This window comes from Zootermopsis nevadensis, unplaced genomic scaffold (assembly GCF_977971745.1).
Source record: "Zootermopsis nevadensis isolate Lab colony 2312 unplaced genomic scaffold, Znev_1.0 Znev_ptg000064l, whole genome shotgun sequence".
Classification (NCBI taxonomy): domain Eukaryota; kingdom Metazoa; phylum Arthropoda; class Insecta; order Blattodea; family Termopsidae; genus Zootermopsis; species Zootermopsis nevadensis.
In genome coordinates, this window is record NW_028259195.1 from 2,258,163 (window position 1) to 2,279,807 (window position 21,645).

The window sequence follows — 21,645 nt, forward strand, 5'->3', positions numbered from 1 at the left end:
CGTGAATGGCCTGCCGAATCTTCGTAACATTTTCGGGCGTTGTGCTCGAAGATGGTCGTCCAGAACGCTCGTCATCATCGACAGAGGTTCGGCCATTTTTAAAACGTGAATGCCACACAAAAGTTTGTGCACGACCCATTGTGGACTCCCCAAATGCTTGCTTTAGCATTTCATAGGTTTCCGTAGCCGTTCTGGCGAGTCTTTGGCAAAATTTGATGCACACGCCATTCCGAAATCGCAGGAGGGTCGGTGTAATGCACTACCAATACGCCCGTAACTAAGAAACAAATGCTAATTCGATGATGCCGGCTGGCACACTGATTCACTATGAATGTAGGCCGCACCCCCTAAAGGCAGAAGCTCGTACTACATCCGGTTCACCCTCTATTGACACAGCCTGAAACTTTCTGATCGCACCTCGTATAGAACTATGTGGAGGTCAGCCTCAAAATGTGGTTCCTTACACTGGCAAAGAAAAATCACGTTCTTCATTGTTTCTTTTTAGTCTCAATAGAAGAAATAGACAAGTTCTTTATTTCATTAAAACCATTTACTACTTTTCAGGAAAAAAAGGTCTTCTTCTTTCAATAATGGCATTATAATTCAGAAAAGAAGTTTATTAAACAATTTACTCAAATAGATGAACTTGCCTGTGACTGACGTCTGGTGAGTGGCTCTGGCTTGCTTGTCCTGCAATCTGTAGGGAATCCCATGGACTGCGGAGATCTCCACATGTGGATCATCAATCACAATGAGTACAGATAATTACACTCGCATCCTAATGTTCAGTGTACAAAATGTTGGTCACAACAGTGGCCAATGCAGTAGCTGCTTCCTAAATCAGCAACTGATGTACGGGGCACAGAGCAAATGGGAAATCTGGGTTTATGATATGACAAAGAAATACATTACTTGTAGAAGCCTCCTGGTACTGGCAGGATACTAAACACAAACTAATTGTGATACAGCCTCTAACGGGCTCACTGTACCAGTAAATAATGAGTTCTGGGTGCTCAGAGAAAAGTCTATAACAGTGCCTCATGGACTGCCTTGGGACTCGCTTACAATTCTGCGTTGAAAAGCCAGTGATTAACAATCTGTTATGTCATGTTAGTACCATCAGGCTGGAAAAACATCTTTTATTTTGTACACTATTTTAATATCAAGAATGAGGTTAGTTTGACAATATTCTTCTGCCTCCAACTGCTCTTATATACCTTGGACAGGAGAAAAGCTGCTGCACTCTATTCTCATCATCATTAAAATTCAGGGATGCCACCAAGAAACAGCAAATTACTTCCCAGCACTGACGACGGTAGAACGGATCCGTCGTGCTTGACTTCAGAGCACTAGATGCTGTCTCCACGACCTGGAAAACACAAGCAACAGTTTCAAGTTATAACGACTAAGGAAAGTGAAATGTTTTAGTTACAGTAACTTCCATGCGGCATTGTTATAATACTTTCACGTACTGCACTTACTGTAATACTCTAAACACCTTTTCTCCACATCAGGGCGCATGTCATATTTATTTCCAGAACCTTTGGGTTTCATGGACACCTAGACTTTTATTTTGTATGTAAAAAACAAATTTGACAAATCTCAGCAACACTGAAATAAAAATTAACTACAAGCATATAATTTTTGTATAATCTATGCTAACCCTAATAAACGTCAAAAAGGAACGTACTATACAGGTATCAAGTTATTTAATAATCTTCCACCAACAATTAAAACTCTAAATGATTTAAAGGTGTTCAAGCGTGCATTGAGAGGTCACCTCTTCACTCACTCTTTCCATTCTGCAGATTATTTCACCTCTGCTGAAATTTCTTAAGATTTATGTATTTCTATAATCTATATTTAAAGTGGTTTTGTATTCTTATTTAAAATTCTGAGGTTTATGTATACAGTGAAACCTCGATGCATCGTTTTTGGCGGGGGTGGGAAATAAAAACGATGAATGCGGGAAAACGATAGATGCGGGAAAATGTAACATTATTTTATATGGGATGTATCCGGGACCGAACAAAACGGACGATGCATCTGGGAAAACGATAGTTCGGGGAACGATGGATAGAGGTTTCACTGTACATGAGACATGAGAAATACAGACAAAATTTTAGTATGTAGACCTGAAGGGAAAACACAACATGGGCCACCCAGCCACCAACAGAGGAAACATTAAAATGTTATCTTAGAATGGGAGGTTATGGACTGGATCCATCTGGATCAGGATAGAGCCAATGGTGGGTTCTTGTAAAGATGGTAATTATACTTTGAGTACCACACTAAGTAGGGACTTTTGTACCAGACTGATTATTAGCTTCTGAACAAGGATTCTGGATTTAACAGGTTTAACATGAGTGGGAAGGAGCACGATGCTTACAGCATCCAATAGAATTTCCTTTGTTAAAATGAAAAACTTGACTCATTACACTTCTCAAGAATTTATCTTCACAAAAATTAACCAATAAATGTACATAATATAAAACATACCATGCTGAGACTTGTAATTTTTATTTTAACCACTTATCAATTTGGTGTAAATTTCATAAGGCAAAAATATTCACATATTTGTGGTTCTTGGTTTATTTAATTATGGTTTTTCAGCTGCATTGGCTATGCAGCATCAGATTGCTGTGAATAACAAAATGGAAAAAATGTGGAACCCATTATGGCCTGTTTTAAGCTACTATCCCAGAATTTGCCTGGAAGAACTGGGGAAAACAGATTCTTAGCTGCTAAATGACAACTTACTGCAAGATACATCCTGCACCAGATTTAATATGGTTTCATAAAACAGTATAAAGTGGAACATGCAAATGGATGAACAATAATAACTCCCATTTCCCAGTAATGCGTTCTTTGTTTTGCACAATGCAAACAAAGAGAATCTAATAAAATAAACTCAAGGTTGGCACATAAACAACAAATAATTTAATGCAAGTTTTTTTAAAGTCAAAAAAATTTATAGTTGGACATAAAATTAAAGAAATACTGAGCCTATACATGTATTCCTCCAAGCAAAAGCTTCAGTGACATTGTTTTACAAAGTGGAAAGTCAAGTTTATGAAGCCAGAAATCATAATTAAATTAAAGAATACTAACCTTTCTGATATTTCTCTTGCTGAACTATGTGGTATAAGTGGAAGCCCACAATAAATGGATGGGAGAAATCACCTGATGCATGGCATATCATGTGTTCCTTCAGCATTTGCTGAAAAGTTGATGACAGATCAATATATTCAACCGTAGCTGCAAAGCTCCCAAATCACAACACGATAAAAGCACATACTTTTGAAAATAAAAAAAAACTGTAGAAGAAACACAATGTGGTTTAAAAAATTTCAGCCATTAAAGTTAAGATGGATGAAAGTATGTCCCAGTGAACCAACTGAGCTCGTGATGCAAGTTTGGTAAGCTTTTTATTTTTCAATCTTGCAGATGGAATTCGGGGTTCAGATTTTTATCAGTCAGTTTTGTATTGCACATGAGTACACTCCCTCACCCACGCACACATGCATGCTGATGTTAAGAGATGGCACCACTATGAAATATACAAAGAACAAAGAGTTCTGATTTAAACAAACACTGACCTCCATAATATTAACAGCCCTCTCTTCATGCAGTACTCCTTCCACATGACATATCAACCACTGCACAGCATCTGCACTCACAAATGTATAGCTTGGCAAGCTGGGATGATGAGTTAGAAAACCAACACCTGACGCTGTGTTTCGCATAGCTTCAATAATTTCTAATATTGTTGCTGTGCTCTTCAGTCGATGGATGTCAAAATGACTCTGACTGAAATAACAGTTTCAAAATTTCATTAATTATTTAGTACAGAATAATCAATCACGTCTTCAACTGTTCACAGGACACTACTATTACAGAACCTATTATTTACCATTACACATCATCATCCCACCATCACAGCAGAAATTCAGGGCATGATACAGGGTCAAAATTATCCAGTCGTTGTTGGTATGGAAATAATCACCTCCTTTTTTTCAAAGAAGTTCCCACTTTTTATGCAGGTTGTGTAGCAACCAAGCCTCCTCATCTCTATATTTGCATAACTTCTAATCCTCACTTTCCATCATGCTGTTCCCTTCTTTTTGTGTGACATCTTTCCTAATCTGTTGTCCACATCTTGATCTTGTTCTCAATCTCCCTCTTGGACATCTTCCTTCTAGTTTCATGTTCAGTACCTCCTTTATAATTCTCTCTTCTGTCATTCTTCAAACATGTACAAACCATTTTATTATCTTATTTATTAATCAGTCTTTAAAGAGGTAGATGTTGTATGATTACCGGTATTATACACAAGCAATCAAAAGGTTGCCAAAGGTAAAAGTTTCATTCCTACTGCACAAATTTCCAGTTCTAAAACATCCTCAATCTTGCTTGAAACTGGGGTTGACATTGGCAACATTACAAAGCTGGCCTTTCCCTTGCATTTTTGTTCCATGGGACCCTGCCCCTGCACTTGCTGCTCCAGTGGTTATGCCCCACAGAGCATCATCCCCCTTGTTAGGCCTGAACACCACTGGGCTACCTACCATAAAAGCTACTGATAAAACAAATTTATTAGCAAAATCACAATTTTTATAGTCTCTTGCTATTTCTGTACCTGTTATACTGCATACAAACTTTACTGTTTATTTTATATTTCAGCATTTTACGCAGTGCCCAGAACCTGTTTTCCAGATTATAGACCATCTTAAGGTCCCATTCCAGCATTTGTCTGTAAGAAGCAATGGGGGGAGGAATGAAAAACTGAAAAAAGAGCAGGAGTATTATCAACTCAATGGCTATATATGATGACTTGCCTATCATTTGTGGGGTCCTGATGATGTGTTGAGTCAGTTGTTTGCTGCTGCTGCTGTTGTTGTTGTTGCTGTTCAGGAGACACTGGCTGTTGACCTGAAATCTTGTCTCCCAAAGCTGCCTCGCTGGCAGGAGAGATGCGACCACTGCTACTTACTTCTGCCTTCACTCGCTCCATGACTTTAGAACGTGACCTAATGCATCAATTACAATAAATACAACTGAATGAATTGTAAACGGTTATAACTCTATCTGTATATCTGACATACATATGAGATGCATTCTAAAAGTAAGTTACACTTGCTAGGTGTTACAAAAGCTCTCTCTTATGTTTTTCTTAGCACAAAACTCAATTACCTCAACTGTAAGCTGTAACTGTAATATTTCACATTTAACAGTTGTGATTTCACTATAAATGCTACTTCTGAAGAATGTATTGGCATGAAATTCTCAAGTTTCTTCTCTTCTGCACACATGTCTTGGGCCTGTCTAACTTCTGGCTATACCCAAATATGGAAGACTAGAGATGTACCTTGAGAGAGTATCAGTCAAAAACTTAACATGAAAAATGAATTACCACTGTTGCAAATAAACTACTAAAGACTTCCTAAAACACTTCTAAAATTGGACACGTGGCAGTTACGTACAGAGCAAGGAAACTATTTAGGAAAATGAACAAACTGTGCACTCTGTTCTCAGTAGCATTCCTTTACAGTAAAATCAAACTTACTTTTACAATGTACCTCATACATCAATTTATATATGCAAAGGCAATGTTTAAACATAAGTATCTCAATTCTCTACTATTGTCTCTTGTGCTGACTGGTGAAGCACTCTTCCAATCCACCAAACCCAACTCCCTACCTACTACATGCACTTATAAGGCTTCCAAAAATACCCAACCATTTTGTACTCATCCTGAAGATGGCAACTACAATGTTTGCCAAAACACTGAATAATTCAAAATTTCAACATCACTCATTTCAAAAAGCCTAAACTGTGCATTTACCAACATTTCAGAGGTCCTTGCTGCCTCCATCATCAGGGCGATGAGTAAGCCATGCGCATGGAAGCGGTTTGAGTTACAGCGACAACAGAATCTTTCAAAAACTTTTGTATGGGTTTGGCTTCTTGTAATAAACATACAAGACAAAAACTCTTCACTTACAAACACGAGACAATGCAGTAAACACACTTTGAAGTTCTCTTAACTTGTGAGAATAGAATACTGTAGAACAATATGCCTAATTTTTTTAATTTTCACTCAACACATGGCATTAAACACTTTTAGCGCATACAATAGCGGGGATCAGGTTAATACATATAAGAAATTGCAGAATTGTATAAACATGCAATACTCCATCTTATTCATGCCCCAATGTGTTTTGATGTTTTAATATTAAAATACAGAAGATAAAATTATAAATTACAGTCCCATTCTTTTAGCTATTAACATATTTTCTGTTATACAAAACACGTCAAATTATTACAAGACCTATGTATATGTACAGAATTTTCAAACTGAGAGTCTGAATACTTCAAAAATATGCCATATTAATAAAACTAGCAACTTACTCTGATAACATCTCTCTCTCACTCAGTCTGGGGTACATGGTTTTATGGAAAAGTTACAGTTACTCAGCTTGTAAAGAAATTCCCTGCAAGTTTTGGAACTAAAAGTGGATTTCCATGCATGCCTCTTGATTCAATCACCAAAGAACAGAATTCAGTTCAAATCTTCATATCCTGCACCCATAAGATCCATCTCAAAATTATCCTTTTCTCAAAGCTGAGTCTCCCAAGTTATTAAATGTATCATTTGAACACTTACAGTGGTTAAATCAAGAAAGAAAAGATGAGCCTGGAAATGTAGTATGGGTAAAATGAGAAATACAGTACATTAAACATTTTGGTTGGTAAACCACAAAGGAAAAAGACCACTTAAGAGACGTAAGCACAGAAATTAGGTATTAAGATGTGGACTGGATTGATCTAGCTCAGGTTATTGAGCAGTGGAGGGCTTTTGTAAAAACTATAATGAATTTCTTCATCAGCCAAGTCATGGTAGTACAACCTCTTTCTTCTCTTGGGCTAAGAATAGCTTTCCTGTTGGATCAAGGGCCAATAAACCCTTCCTGGCACATTTCTTAAACTAATAGCCAGTTTTCGTTGTTGATGAGAATATTTATTCATAAATTACAAATTACATGCTCAAATGTAAGTTTTATTGAAATGTAAAAAAATTACTATAGAGTTACACATTATTTTAAATTTTTTTCTCCAACAGCTTGTATCTGACACAATTCACAAGTGGTTTTGGGCTGGAAGTGGCCCGCAGGCCATCAGCTGGACTATGCTGAGGTAGGTAACTGTAACTTTGCACAGATGAGTCTGTACTACTGTGTTACATATGTATATTCAAGCAGATGGTAAAATGTGTCTTATGTGTCAGAAAACAGAAGCGCAATGCTATTAAAATGATGGACACAATGATACTGACCTGGTGGTATGTCGTTCAGCCATGCGATTAGAACCATGATTCTCCTAGCAGAAAGAGGATACAGTGAGAAACAAAAGAGGCAGCAATTTTGATCAAACATCAAACATACACATAACTCCATACCAAGGTGAAATGGCCATAAAACAAGAGCACAAAAATTCAATGACATATTTTGAATCTGTACATGATTATTCACAAAGGCAGCATTACAGTTTAAACTGCATTCCCACACCAACATCAAAATAAAAATAATTTTATGCCAGTGTACCTCAAACTGTGCATCATGACATCCCATACCGAGTCACACCAAAAAGCATAAACAGATTCAAACCAATGGCTGAAAACTTCTAAACTTTAGCTTAATAAATTCTTTTCCTAACTACCTTTCAATTTATGCAATTTAAGTGAAATTTAAATGACAAGCAAAAGTGCAGCATATGAATCTCTATTAAGCTATAGGCTAATGTAACTTCACCTCTATTAACCTTTAACAACTGTGCATTGTGGTTTATGTGCAAATGAGCTGTGTTACACTAGCATATTGTAAACTGTTCATCAGGCTGACAGTGTCATAGTACATGGGTTTAAATCTCCCATTTCTGTATGATAAAGGTTAAATTCCCACATTCAGGGTTAAGAAATGCTTTTGTAGATTACATCACAATAAAATGTTTATAGAGAACAATTCAAGCAACATTTAAATACTGTTATTTTAAAGCAATCAAAAATATGGTTGAAATAAACTGTGCATTGAACAAAATGTCCATGTTGCAAGGGCCATCTAATAAATTTCCAGATGGGTCTGAATTTGTTAAACTGTCTTACAAGAAAATATAATAAACTCAAGAAAGAAGATGCTTGCATTCTTGTTGGAGCCTACTCTTGCCTACATAGAATCTAGCGAGATCATTCTCAGAAGAATAAGGATCTGTCCCCAAGAGAGAACACAATTTGCAGCATTCCAGTATGGGGTCAGTACCCAGGTCTATCTCATTAAAACAAGCACATGAAACACAAAACCATATTAATAGCATTCATGAAGTTACACAACAAAAACAGGAATATACATTACACAAGAAAACTATAAAGCTGGAAATCTGAAAAATCTGTAGCCAATATTAATTTTGTGATATGTTTAAAATAAACAATTCTGTGAGTGCCATAAAAATGCAAAGGAGACAAAAACCACTTTCTTCGTTCAACACTAAATATTCTCTGTAGCTGGTAAATTATTGTTCAGACATGTAAAAGTAAAATGTATGTACACATGTCTATATGTAAAGTACTATTCTGCATTTGAACTGTTTGTATGTACAACCAGCAGATGTCCTAGCAAACTATAGTTCACACTTGGTATCTATTATAGCCAAAGCAGAAGGTAAGAGTGTAACTGAGTGAGACAGTGTAGTTTAGTGAAAGACTGACAATAGTGCATACAGTCTGTCAGTTGTGTCAATTTATAGGTTCTGGAGTTTAAAGTAAGACTGTCAACATAGTGTAAACATTTCACAGATAAGACATAACATTTCAATGCAAAGATCCTAGCATCATATTTACTAGTGTATTACACACCATGATTTCAGAATTAAATATTCCTGATATACTGAGGAGAAAGAATGCATCTTTCATGCCAGAAAATATACTAATTACAATATCTTCCCTCCTCCTTCCTAAAAGCCCAGAACAAAAATATCACTACATAGAACTACAATTCCAATTACTGTTTCATATAGATCCGAAACATGGTTTCTCCTTTGGAGGAAAGAACACAGATCAAAAGAATCCAAGAATAGATGGTCATGGAGAATTTCTGCATCTAGAAGAGACGACATAACAGGAAAATGCAGAAAATTACACACTAAAAGGTTTCACTATCCACTTAATATTTTTAGGGTTATTAAATACATGAAGACGTGACATGAATCATATATGGGGGAAACACAAAATGTATACACCATTTAGATGTAAAACCTCAAAGGTAGGCAACATTTAGGAGATGTAGGCGCAAATATAAAGAAAATACTGAAATGGTCCAAGATTAGATCCAATTGTGCACTCTGATGATGACAGTTATAAATTTAAGGTATTTCTCAGTCATCTGATTAACAATTGTTTAAAAAAGACCTTGTACAATAGAATATATTCCTATTTTCATAGAATAACTTCAGAGATACTTTATGGTACAAGATACTGAAAATGTTATTATTAGAAAATAAAGACATTTCTGTACAATTAATTTGTAAAGCCTACAAACAATCAGCCAACATTAAGCCTTCACCATGTTGATGAGGAAAGCTGCCAAGCTGAAACAGATTTTATCTTTACCTACCCACAAATCTTACTCATAACACAATCCATAATCTACTGTCTATAAGTAATGCCTTCACCATGCTGCTGGAGGAATAAACACAAGTTGATGAATATTACAATTTTGCACTTGAAGAAAGCTGGAATAGATATTAAATCAAGTGTGTGCAAACAAAAAGAAACCCATCTGCAACAAACCTCGGACGTGGCTTGTCGACAACACGGTTGCTGCCCAATCTTTCTCTGAATGGAGAATTGCCAACAACACTTGTCTGAAACCAAGGAAAAAGATGACTCTTGACAAGAGTGTATGCACGTTAACAGTTTATAAGTTATGCACATCACATACAGTGAGTTGGGAAACATGGTCTCTTACGCTGACAGAAGAACATAAATCACTTGAACATCATGGTCAAAAGGTTAGCAAATAACTTTATATTAGGAAGGACCTGGATTAGAATCTTGGCTTGGATACCGACTATCCTGACTGAAATTTTTTGTAGTTTTCTGTTACATCCAGAGCTAAGCTGGTTGTCCTGTAACATAGGGATTTAAATTCCCTATGCCCATACAACAAAGATTAATTACCGTTCTTTGTCCTGTCTGCAAGCTTAAAAACAGCTTTGTCCTACATCTTTCTTTATTTGGTTGGGGCCTCATAAATATTATATTAGTACAAAAGAGCTCAATGTATAGAACATTTTGGAAATAATGTTCTAATATAAATGCTTAAAACAGTGTAAGTACTTGCAGCAATATGAAGCCCAATGAAAATAGAAACATTCACAGCTAAGGTAATGTTGTAACTCATAAAAAAAATATTACTGCTCTGCATTTAAACAGATTCATATCTGAAGCTTGTATATTATATTAAGTATTACACTTTTGATTAGTTACAACAGAATACACCATGTTCTTGTATGATTTATCATAATGGAATATACAAAATCCTAATAAGTTTTATTAGTTTATGGATGGGATGACAGGTCAGGAATGGAAATGTACCTGTGAATTATTCGATGGGTTACTTGTTGATGAGCTGTTACTGTGGGAGAGGAAAGTCAAACTGGAGCTATGGCGACGATGTATCAACTTTTGTCGGCCCTTGCTTCCTGTTGAAAAGCCAGGGCTCTGTAACATAGGCATGCAGTTGGCAAGCAAAGAAGACAGACAAGCAACTCAGATCTACTGTATGTTCTAAAACAATGACAACAAATCTTCCCAGTCAATGCCTTAATATTTTAGCCTATAAGCTACATAACCAAAACTGAAATCTATATGCAGCAAGACTTGAACACAAACAAACGCATTCTTTGCAATTTTGAAACCAGAATCTTTATGTTTATTCAATGTGGACACGTATTCTGCTAGCAGAGGTAATCATCAGAACAATACATTATAATAGCATGGAGACATACATTTTATTGCTGGCAAACCTAATTAATAGTACAGGTATTTGACTGCACAGAGGCAGAAAGTATGTCCTTATATTCTATTAAATACCACAATATCAAAAAATTCCAGGCAAATTTTACAGATCTTAACAAGATTTATATCATATCTCTGATGTCACATGCTAATTTTTGTATACTGAAGATGGAGGTAGTATGTTCCTCAAAAACACTGATCTACCTACACGTCCACATGGTATTACGACACAGTAGTCCAACATCAATGTGTTTTAGAGAAATTTGATCAACTTCTATTTGAGCTTTATGTAAGAAGATATTCAATACAGACAGATATATATATGGGAAAAAACTAAATTCATCCTGAAACGCTTCATTCACACCCCTCAATACCAAATTTCATTGTAATCTGTTAAAAGTTTTAAGGATCAAATATGAACACAGACACACACAACTTCTCCATTATGTATTAAATTAATGCACCTTGTGCAAAGAATGTAACAATGGAATGTAAATGGCAGAGTGTTACCATATAGCCAGAAATAAAATGCAATAAAATATTTCTTGGTTCATAAGAGGAAGCAAACAATCATGTGTTTACTTATGCTTCTGTCGAAGAAAGACAATCATTATGCCAATTCTTCAAACAAATAACCACTCTGGTGCATGATTATGAAAACAGTTATAGACTAATTAGTTACCACTAAAAAAAAGAGATTTTTTTTCTTTTCTTACTAGAATATATGACTGAAATTTTCAAAGGATTTTATCATAAATCTTAAAAATGTTACCTTGCTTTCAATTCGTTTCAATAAATAGCTGGTATTCATTTAATTAATAAGATATGTTGGAAGAAGATAACTTATACACATCCTCCACCTGACTGTTACACATTTAAAATGACCTCCACCCAAAGAGAAAAAAAATCTATCATTCCACCAACATACCTTGTTATAACAATTATTTAACTTGAAATATCTTCAATTAAGATGATAACCTAAATAAAACCTATTATGCACCAGGCCTGTTACAGTTTCATGCCATCTGTTCAATGGTCTTCCTACACTTCTCTTCCCTTCACATGCTAAATGAAATCGGAAATAAGATATTGTCTTGCTGACTGGCTGCTGCTGGCTGAGAAGCAGTGAGTTTAACTGTATGGATAGTACCTGCAGTTAATTTCTGTACAGACTCTGAGGTGGCATTCCCCCAGCACCAGTGGAATGACATTCCGCAATAACTTAATTTCTCATGATTGAAGAATTCAAAACTACCTTTGCTTAAAAAAGGTCAATTGGGAAGATCTGTCATAAAAAAGCATGCAGCATCCAATTACAATACAAAGAAATTAAGAAATACTATATGATTCTAATTAATCCAGTGTTAATGAGTTCATCCAGAGTGGCTCTAACAATATTTTTTATAGTATATTCCTTTTCAATCATACCTTATTGACTCCTATTAAAAAAAGTACTGACATGGTTTAGTTTATTAACAAATAATACAATCTGGCACATGTTCCTTCATTATTTAGAATGAGACTGGAAAAAATAATTACTATAATCAGTGTCTCTTTCTTGTCTAGTCAACACATGCAATCAATTAAGTTATGTGCAAAGATACTGGGAACTTGTGATGCTGCGTGTACTTTGATTTCTATAGGTTACCTAGCACTGTTAGGGTATAAAAATAAAGGAGATGAACTAGACGTGTAGTTTCGATGGGGAGACAAACAAATGTAGTGTTTTGGTAGAAAAACCTCTTGGAAAGTGGCCACTTGAAGACCAAGAAGAAAGAAGATGGGAAAATAACATTAACTCTCATCATCCATGTTCCAGATGACCATGCGTTACACCAGCATATCACTAGACCATTAACCATGGAGTTAAAGTCTGGCTGGCAGCGCCTTAGCATAGGTCTTTAAATCCCCTATTCCTACAAAATGAAAGTTAAGCTGTATCTTTTGGAGCTAAATTCTGAGACTGGGAGGTTTGGAACTGGCACAAGATCACGTCAAATCATGGATTTCAGTATTAATGCTGTTACAAATTTGGATTCTATTACTAAACAGAAAGTTACTTAATCAGTATGCATGATTTTGCTTAAATTGTAGATTACTAAATGATAGTGTATCAATATTTAGTGTATTATGAAATGTAATGATGATGATGATGATCACAACTGTGAATTGGAAAGGATATACGAGGCAGCATAAGTGGCTTATTTTTGAGGTATTATCCCACCAAATGCTGGAAATCCAAAATGACCTGTTAAGATAACTCATCCTGAGGATTAATTTGAAGATTTGCTTTCTAAATACATGTGAGATGCCCATGCATATGGACCTGTACTTCCATGTGAAGTCTGAACACAATCTGCTACAGAAGCAGCCTATGCCGAAGATGCTCATTCACTGGGTAAGGACCGTTTGTGATGCTGAGAGCCTAGACAAGGAAATCAACCACCTAAGGAAAACCTTTAAACAAAATGGACACAGCAGCTGTTCTGTCAAGCATACCCTAGCCACAAAACAGAAGCCACAAATACAGATTGAGAAGCTGACAAGTGTATCATTAATATAATTTCAAAGTGGCCTCACACAAAATCAGCAGGCTCCTTGCCAAATACAACATCATAACCATCCACATCCCAGTCAAGATGAACAACAATGGGTGGACCTGTTTAAGGCAAAATGGTCCTAAAAATTGCAGGCATATACTGTGTCCTCTGCAAATTCAGCGAAGTCCATGTTGGAAAGACTGGCAGATCCATCAAAACCAGATGCAAAGAACACATGAGACGCATACATATGGGCCAGCCACAGAAGTCAACCATGGCAGAGCAGAGATTTGACACAGGACATAACATCAATTTCAAGAGCATATACATGCTGGATAAGGCCACAGGATACATGGACTGTGTAATAAAAGAGGCTACTGAGTTCAGGCTCTACCTTAAAATTTTAACAAGGGCAGCGGTTTCACTCTGTCAGTCAGTCCTCGTACCTGGTATCTAACATTCTGAAACAATACAGAACCAAATCAATCCAGAAGCAAGGCTAAGCTAAGCAAGAACTTGACTCTGCCCATTAGCACCCACCAGTTCACACTCAGCTTCAAAGACAGGCGCTGGACAAATATATATGTGGGCCAGTCTGGATGAACTGTTACAGCAAAACCTGTTGATAGGGACAGAGGTAGTCCCTGAAATGCTGATTTTTAATGAACTGATATGGCTGACAGCCCAGAAATATTTTATTAATGGAGATATCAGTTAAAGGAGATTGCTGTTAGAATAAGAACTGCACCAGTATTTACCTGGAGGGAATGACTGAAGAAAACTACAAACATCTTTTGTCAGGACAACTAGCCCCCAAGCTCACCCAGGACAACAAGAATACAAAGGAGTGTTAATTACTTGACCATAACTATGGTCACTTACACTACAGCCAGTGGAGTCCCACAGGAAAAGTGTTCCTACAATATGCATGAAATTGTGGTTGAGTGGTATTCATGACAAAAAAGGGGTGTTAAAATTGTTACAAGCATTATAAAAATGTATCTGTAATGTTCACTAACAAAGAAAGAAGTGTCACATCAAGTTCTAATTAACTAGCATAACTTCTTAAGATCAATAAAGCAATGCACACAAGCAATTTAAATTAAAGAGAGATGCAGATCACGGTTTTAATTAGCATCTTAAAATATATGACATATGATGCTACATTCAAAACAAGAAATCATACTTCAAATTAAAAGTAAAGCTCAAGTTACATCTCAAAACTAAACTTACAGCACATATAAAGAATAAACTTGCAACCATATACTACATATTTACAAAATCAAACTTATGTTATCTGTAAAATAAGATCACTACACATTCAGTTGTGTAGCATTAAAGAAATATTATATTTACAGCATACCATTCCAAACACAGATTTGTAACATATGTATAAACATGGGGGGGGGGGGGGGGGGGGGAACTCTTGCAAAGTGAGATTTCAGTGTCTCACAGTGACAAGTGTAAAGATGGCTGGCTTCTGGGCACTGCATATTGTGGTAGAAATTCAGTGACATTTCAGAGATGTTTGCTGACTCCATCATCAGGGACAATGCCCTGATGATGGAGTCAGCACCTCTGAAATGTCACTAAACTTCTATCAGACTATACAGCATAATGACCCAGAAGACAGCCATTTTCATTCTCTTCTCAAATAAATAAATAAAAAATTATAGAAATTACTCCATGCTTTAAGACGAAACAAATACTCATAAGAAGTATGGAAAAAGTGGTTGGTCCTACCCTTGGTTTCTTGCAGGTATTTGGACGGCGAATTCTATTCACCCAATACTCAAGAAATCGTAAGAAGTTTTCCACCATATGACCCTGATCCTCCAGGGAAGGAAGTGTGTAAATATCACAGTGGTCAGAACCTTCTAATATCTTCTTTGTAGCCTGATGATTCAGTGGAAGAAGATAAACACGAAAGCGCCAGTACTTTTGGGCCTTTTAAATAAAGAGAATATTGTTAGTAAAATAAGACAGATTTATGAACTGTAAACTGAATAAAATTCTGTTAATTCCTTTTCAGTTTGGCATGAGTTCAAGTTCAAAGTTGAAGAAATGTGCCTACTGTGAGTAGCCTCTTTGCGCATAAAGAAATTCTACACAGGCTGAATGGAATTTCAAGTAATCTTATACTGATGGATCTTACTATACTCATCATTTCACATACTGGCTCCAGTTCCCAGGTTAACTTCACATGGAATAATGTAAAACAAGATAATTGCATTTCCTCATATCACTAACATATTACAGAATGAAAAAACTTAAATCAAAAACTCTGATGTATGATTTATGTGAGGAGTTATGAAAATGGTCTATTGTGCAAAATGTCATTGTATACATAACCTACCCACATAAAAGAATCATTTTCTCCAATAAATTTTATAGTCTGTATATAGAGCTAACAGTTAAGAAAAGACAATTTCTTTATCACATTTAAGCTTAACTCAATTGTCATGCCACACCTTTAATTTTCCTTTCTGCACTACAGTACTTCATATCTTGGTTCACATGGCTGGAACGTCACACCATAGATCACATGACCTATAGCAACAGCGAAGAACAATTCTCACTAAACTATGCCAAATGTAATGCTTTCCTACTTGCTTCAGATTTTATACCTGTCTATCCCTTCTGGATGCTGGAAACTACATTTTTCAGTGTTGACTCCTTTCACACACACATCATCCACAGGAACTTTACTTTACAGTGAAAATGAAGGTAAGTAAATCATATGAGGACATGAATTGTGCAATGAAAGATTGCAATATGGTAAAATCTTGGCCCACTGTAAGTTTCAGTAACGTCATGATATAGTCAAACGTAACACCTTACCTCTGCAAGGGCAAAATCTGTATCTCCTCTTGTACAAATGTAGTGATCCAGATAGTTCCAATTAAAATTTTCTAATTTCTCTGTTGTGAAAGATACCCATGATATTTCATAGTTGTCATGATGAGGGGCATGAAACCGGTAACGATAATGTATATTAAAAGGAGGGTATGGATGTCTGAAAGCAAAGAAATGTTATGTTGATTGATCACTGGTTTATTAACAATGTTTTCTAACTGCATAAGTTATGTATTACTTATCAAATGATAGGATGAATTTCAAACTGGCAAAGATGTGGAACTGTTCATTGGGTACCAAAAAGAACTATAAAAATTCACAACCATGTTAGCCACATAATTACGAATGTCGGCGCTCTCACATTCTTCCAAGTACAAGATACAAGACATTTAGACAATTGTCACTTCCTAACACATGGTTAATATTCATAATATGAATTAATTTTTAAAATCATCGTAAGAAATGTGGATGTGTTCCTCTCTCATACACTATCACCGGTTAATCTATCAACCCCTCTCTAGGAGAGATTATCTCTTCTTCTCTCCCTGTGTATCTCAAAAGTCCTGTTCGTTAAGTCTCAAATACATTTCAAATGGTCACAGATATCACTGTAAGTACTTTTACAAAGTGCCAGCACAGCTCAGTCAGTGTGGTGACTGGCTACAGGCTGCACAACTGGGTGCAAGCAGAACAGCTCTGAAGTCAACCCACCTTCTATCTAATGGGCACCAGGGTAAAGCAGCCAAAGCATGAAGCCAAACACCTCCAACTAGTTCTGGGATCTGGAATGTGTGAAGCTTTACATCCATGTCCTCATACCAAAATGCTTACATATAGGGACAATGTGTCCTTAGTCTAGGTACCTTGTATATTTTTATAACCACTTATTTTGTCTTGCTCTACCTATTAATCAATCCAAACAGTCAATCAATGTTTCTTTCCAACTATCTATGTATCCATCCATCCATACATTTACGTAAAACAAACCCCTATAAAATAAAAATAAACTAAAACTCAGATTACCTGGCAACAAAAAGTGTACACTTCCAACACCAAATTCTTAAAAACTTATCAGGTGTTTTGGGAGCTGAAATATGCAAATTAAAGAAGATACACAGCTTCTCCATTCACATTTAAGTCATGCACTGACTCCAAAGCATGTGGCAAACCAACATACTGTATGAGATTTAAGGTTCACACAGTGACACTGTCAATGTTGTTCTGGGTTGCAGTGCCCTAAAAATGGAGAACGGATGCTTCTCCAAAATGTTGGTATCTACCTATAAGTTCACACAGTGCCATAACCCAAAAGAACAAAACTGACAATATACTGTATATTATAAAACAGAAAAATACCTGGGTCTGTATCTTGTAACAGTAATAGATGATCCACTGAGGGATATCTTGTGGAACACTCGCCCAATGCTGAGAAAATATTCTTCAGTTGGTTCAATATCACAAGGACGAGACATCACAGGTGAGCTTATTATACCAGCTGTGGCAGAGGTGGAATTACTGCCTGGTGTCTGTGCCTGTTTCTTCGGATTGTGCTCAGACAACACAATCAACTGGAACCCCTAAGAAGTAAACAATATAAAAATAAAGATATAAACAAAATAACATGTCCTACTATACAAACACTCGCAACTTATTCTTTTGCCTATATTTAACAGAAAAATAATTTATTTTGTAACTTGTGTTTTCTAACTTTAAAAAATGTTTTAAAAATATAAATGCTTTATTAAAGCAGTAAACATTCCCAAATTAAAGCATACTGAGAATTATTAAGCACCAGGTCTTCAATAATAACTTGCCCTAGCTACTATTAAAATATTAATGGTATACAACATTATATTAATTCATTAGCATGTCATATCCAACCTGAGCAAGTCTCTGTGAAACCAATTCTTTAAACACTTCTGCAGTGGTTAAAGGCTTTTTGTAGATTGCCCTCTGCTGAGCAAAATCTGCATTCACATCATCAGGCAGAAGATTGTAGTCAGACACAACATAGTCATTCTGAAGGCTGCGCTTGTCGGGAAAGTAATCCGTGGTGATAGGTAGACACGCTGGAATGGTAAGGGACTTCCACAGTCCACACCTAAACAAAATAAAACACACTTCATAGATATTATTAACTTAAATTGGCCTTCAAATAAGTGCAACTGTATAATTTTCATGAAAAAGTCTTTTAAATGAATGATGAAATGTATAAATGAGGGAATAATAAGTAACAGTTATTTAGTTTGAAATTAATAACATTTTAGCTTAATGTTACAGCTACATGCTTATTAAAAACAAAGATTTCATTTAGTTAAAAACACTTCTTATACTACGTAACAATGATTCAAAGATTTTATGTGGGCAGAATACCAAATAACTTGGATATTTTGACAATGTAAAAACAATTTATAACACTTGTTTTCTCTGTTGTTATGTATTACTTAGGGCAAAGAACAAATTATGTTTCATAACACAGTATATATACCAACATTTTGAACATCCTTTCACCTTACATTACTTATTTAGAAAAATAATGAGGTTTCCTGTTTCACATATACATGTACATCCATGCATTTATCTCCCACTAAAAACTTTTGAAACAAATATCCAGTCTCCACTGATTTTAGTCATGCCAGTAGAGGTTTCTATACATTCATAATTTTTAATTCTGTATTATCAAAACTATTAGAACAGCAACTGTGCTAAGTTCCAAGATGGGGGTAATACTTGTGTCATTCAATGCATACCCTAATATTTTGTAGAGTACTAGATCTTTGATGAATATGCAACTTTTGCTCTAGCAATTTTTTAGTAAAATACAAAACAATGTAGAAATCCCTGGGCATATGAAATTAGGCATGGCATGAGATCATAAACACACCTACAGATTCCACATGGAATATATATGTTGTCCCCAAAGCTATGAACATGACAATTATCATTCTACAATTTCAGATTAAAATACAGGTCTTTCAGGTACTCAGTTGGAACTGCAATGGTGCAAAATATTTGTACTAATGTAACAAAGTGCTGTGTAATTATTAATTTATGTTCTCTCAGTTCTGATGGCATCACCTAGCAAATGAAAGTATTTTACGGCATGTATACAATATAGTTATTTTCCTAATTTTCTTTCGGCTTACATACAGTAGTAAGATAAATCAATATCTTATCACAAGAATTAACAAGAAATTCTGAAATGCATGACACCAGAAATGCCTGCTGGTTATTCAGTAGAACAGAAGGTAAAAAGCACCCTTGAAATGCAGATGTAAGGAAGAAAATTAAATTCTGATTTATACTCTACTTCTGGAAATGTTTACATATGCATGTAAAAATGTCAACAAAAGTTAACATGTTTCTGATTCACTTTCTTATACTTAAAATGTCATCATTTTTACATTCACTAAACTTAATTTTCACTCAGAGATTCCTTAAGTAATGTGTCTACTTTATATACATATATATAGCTATTCACATGCACTCACACACACGTGCGCACACACATGCACACACCTTCTCTTACCAACACACACAGTATACTCCCAATTATTAATAAAGAAATTATTTTATTTATAAACAAGATAATTCTGGACTATTCACAATTTAAATTATTCATGCTGCTTCTCTCTCCAATTAGCACAAATAATATTGAGAAAACTGTAATGGCTCATGAACATACTCTACAGAAATCAGTTCTTCCTGTAAGATAAAAAAATGCATTGTTATATTTCAGATAACTAAACATGTAGATAAACACATACACAAACATGTATGTGCACACATGAGCGCACATGCACACACACTCTCTCTCTCTCACTTCTTCATGATCTAAAATTGTTCCTGCAGCAGACTGCATGTAGGCCAACTGCTTCAGGAAGAAATCTGAGTTGAACAACAACACAATTCATGAATTCTTCTTCCCTGTACCATTTTTTATATGCATCATGCACAAAGAATTAAAAGCATTTAAAAACAGAAGGCAAAAAATATATATATTATAGGACAGCTTATATTTCAAACCTTCTGGGTCACGAACACCTTCCCACTAAAGTGTTAATTTTATAATGCATACCAGATGTCAGGACTCCAGAAATATAAAATCTTCTTAAAACAGAATCCCAAAAGACCTGAATACTGTCTGGTTTCTGTTGAATACACTTACTTCAGATAAAATATTGTATAATATACTAATAATCCAAAATACATGAAAAAAATCCATAATGTGTGTAATGTGTATTGTGAAGTTTCCAGTTTTATTTCTTTTTTTCGTTTCTCCTTAATTTTCTTTCATTTTTACTTCTGCCATATAAATATATTTTATACACTTCTTTCCCATGTGTGACTAACAAATCCTGTATTTTACATTTGTGTTTACTCTATATTCTTGGAACAAGAAAAAATCTCTGACAAAAAGTAGGTTTCCATTTAACTCCGATCCATTTAAATTAAAACTAAATATGTACTCACCACCGGTTGACAACATAGCATGGGTAAGCATATTTCTGGAGCCTTGCCAATTGCCAGCCCAGCAATATGGATAGAACACCAACTCACTTATGCTTGTCTTTTAAAGCTGCTTATTATGATACTTAGGTGAGAGAATGAATGCTTGTTACTGAACGGATGTGACAATCCTTCTCATAATCACAGAACCAAGAGTGTTTTTTAAAAAAAAATATATATAAATAATTGGGTTTCAAAAACTTTAATCAGCACACCTCTTTATAAAAGTTTTGTTCAGCAATTACGCTGCAAATCAATACAACTGAAAGCATAGAGAAAATATGTAATGAAATATGTACTATTCTAGACCACTTGGAGTAGAGCGAGCAAAACTATATTTTATGTAATACCACACTGGATGTTAATTGCACAAGAGTTGGTGTACTCACTAAATTGAGTACTTAGCTTTATGTCCACTTGCCTGATTTCCGTTGTTGGTCTATGGTTAGCCATGGCTGCGTTGTCTGTGCCTGTGAACTTCAATGGTTTTGTAAAGTGCAACCTGTTATGCTTTATAATAAACCATTGTTTTATGAATTGTTTGATTTAATATGAATTAATCTGTTTGCCACTGATGATGACCTATCGAGGTCAAAACGCGTTTGGCACTAAGTGTTTTTTCAAGTGTAAACAGTTTTGTTTGAATGCATGATTTTATATATCAATACA

The 21,645-nt window shown here is 35.4% G+C and overlaps 1 protein-coding gene across 19 annotated transcripts in view; it reads right to left on the reverse strand.

The window, feature by feature from the left end:
• Positions 1-21,645, reverse strand: part of LOC110838891 (GATOR complex protein Iml1-like) — a 60,690-nt gene that overhangs the window by 18,642 nt on the left and 20,403 nt on the right. For 16 of the 19 annotated variants that reach the window (XM_087341157.1, XM_087341158.1, XM_087341167.1 and 13 more), the window contains 11 exons: positions 18,349-18,568; positions 17,824-18,044; positions 16,453-16,627; positions 15,355-15,558; positions 10,649-10,774; positions 9,842-9,915; positions 4,839-5,030; positions 3,600-3,810; positions 3,112-3,220; positions 1,218-1,369; positions 651-726 (listed from right to left, as the gene is read on the reverse strand). In XM_087341157.1, coding sequence (XP_087197283.1) covers positions 1,350-1,369; positions 3,112-3,220; positions 3,600-3,810; positions 4,839-5,030; positions 9,842-9,915; positions 10,649-10,774; positions 15,355-15,558; positions 16,453-16,627; positions 17,824-18,044; positions 18,349-18,568 — 1,552 coding nt within the window. In that variant the 3' untranslated portion in view covers positions 651-726; positions 1,218-1,349. Of the gene's footprint in view, positions 1-650; positions 727-1,217; positions 1,370-3,111; positions 3,221-3,599; positions 3,811-4,838; positions 5,031-7,336; positions 7,381-9,841; positions 9,916-10,648; positions 10,775-15,354; positions 15,559-16,452; positions 16,628-17,823; positions 18,045-18,348; positions 18,569-21,645 lie in introns of all 19 variants that reach the window. The other 3 variants (XM_087341170.1, XM_087341172.1, XM_087341171.1) reach the window with 3 other exon arrangements.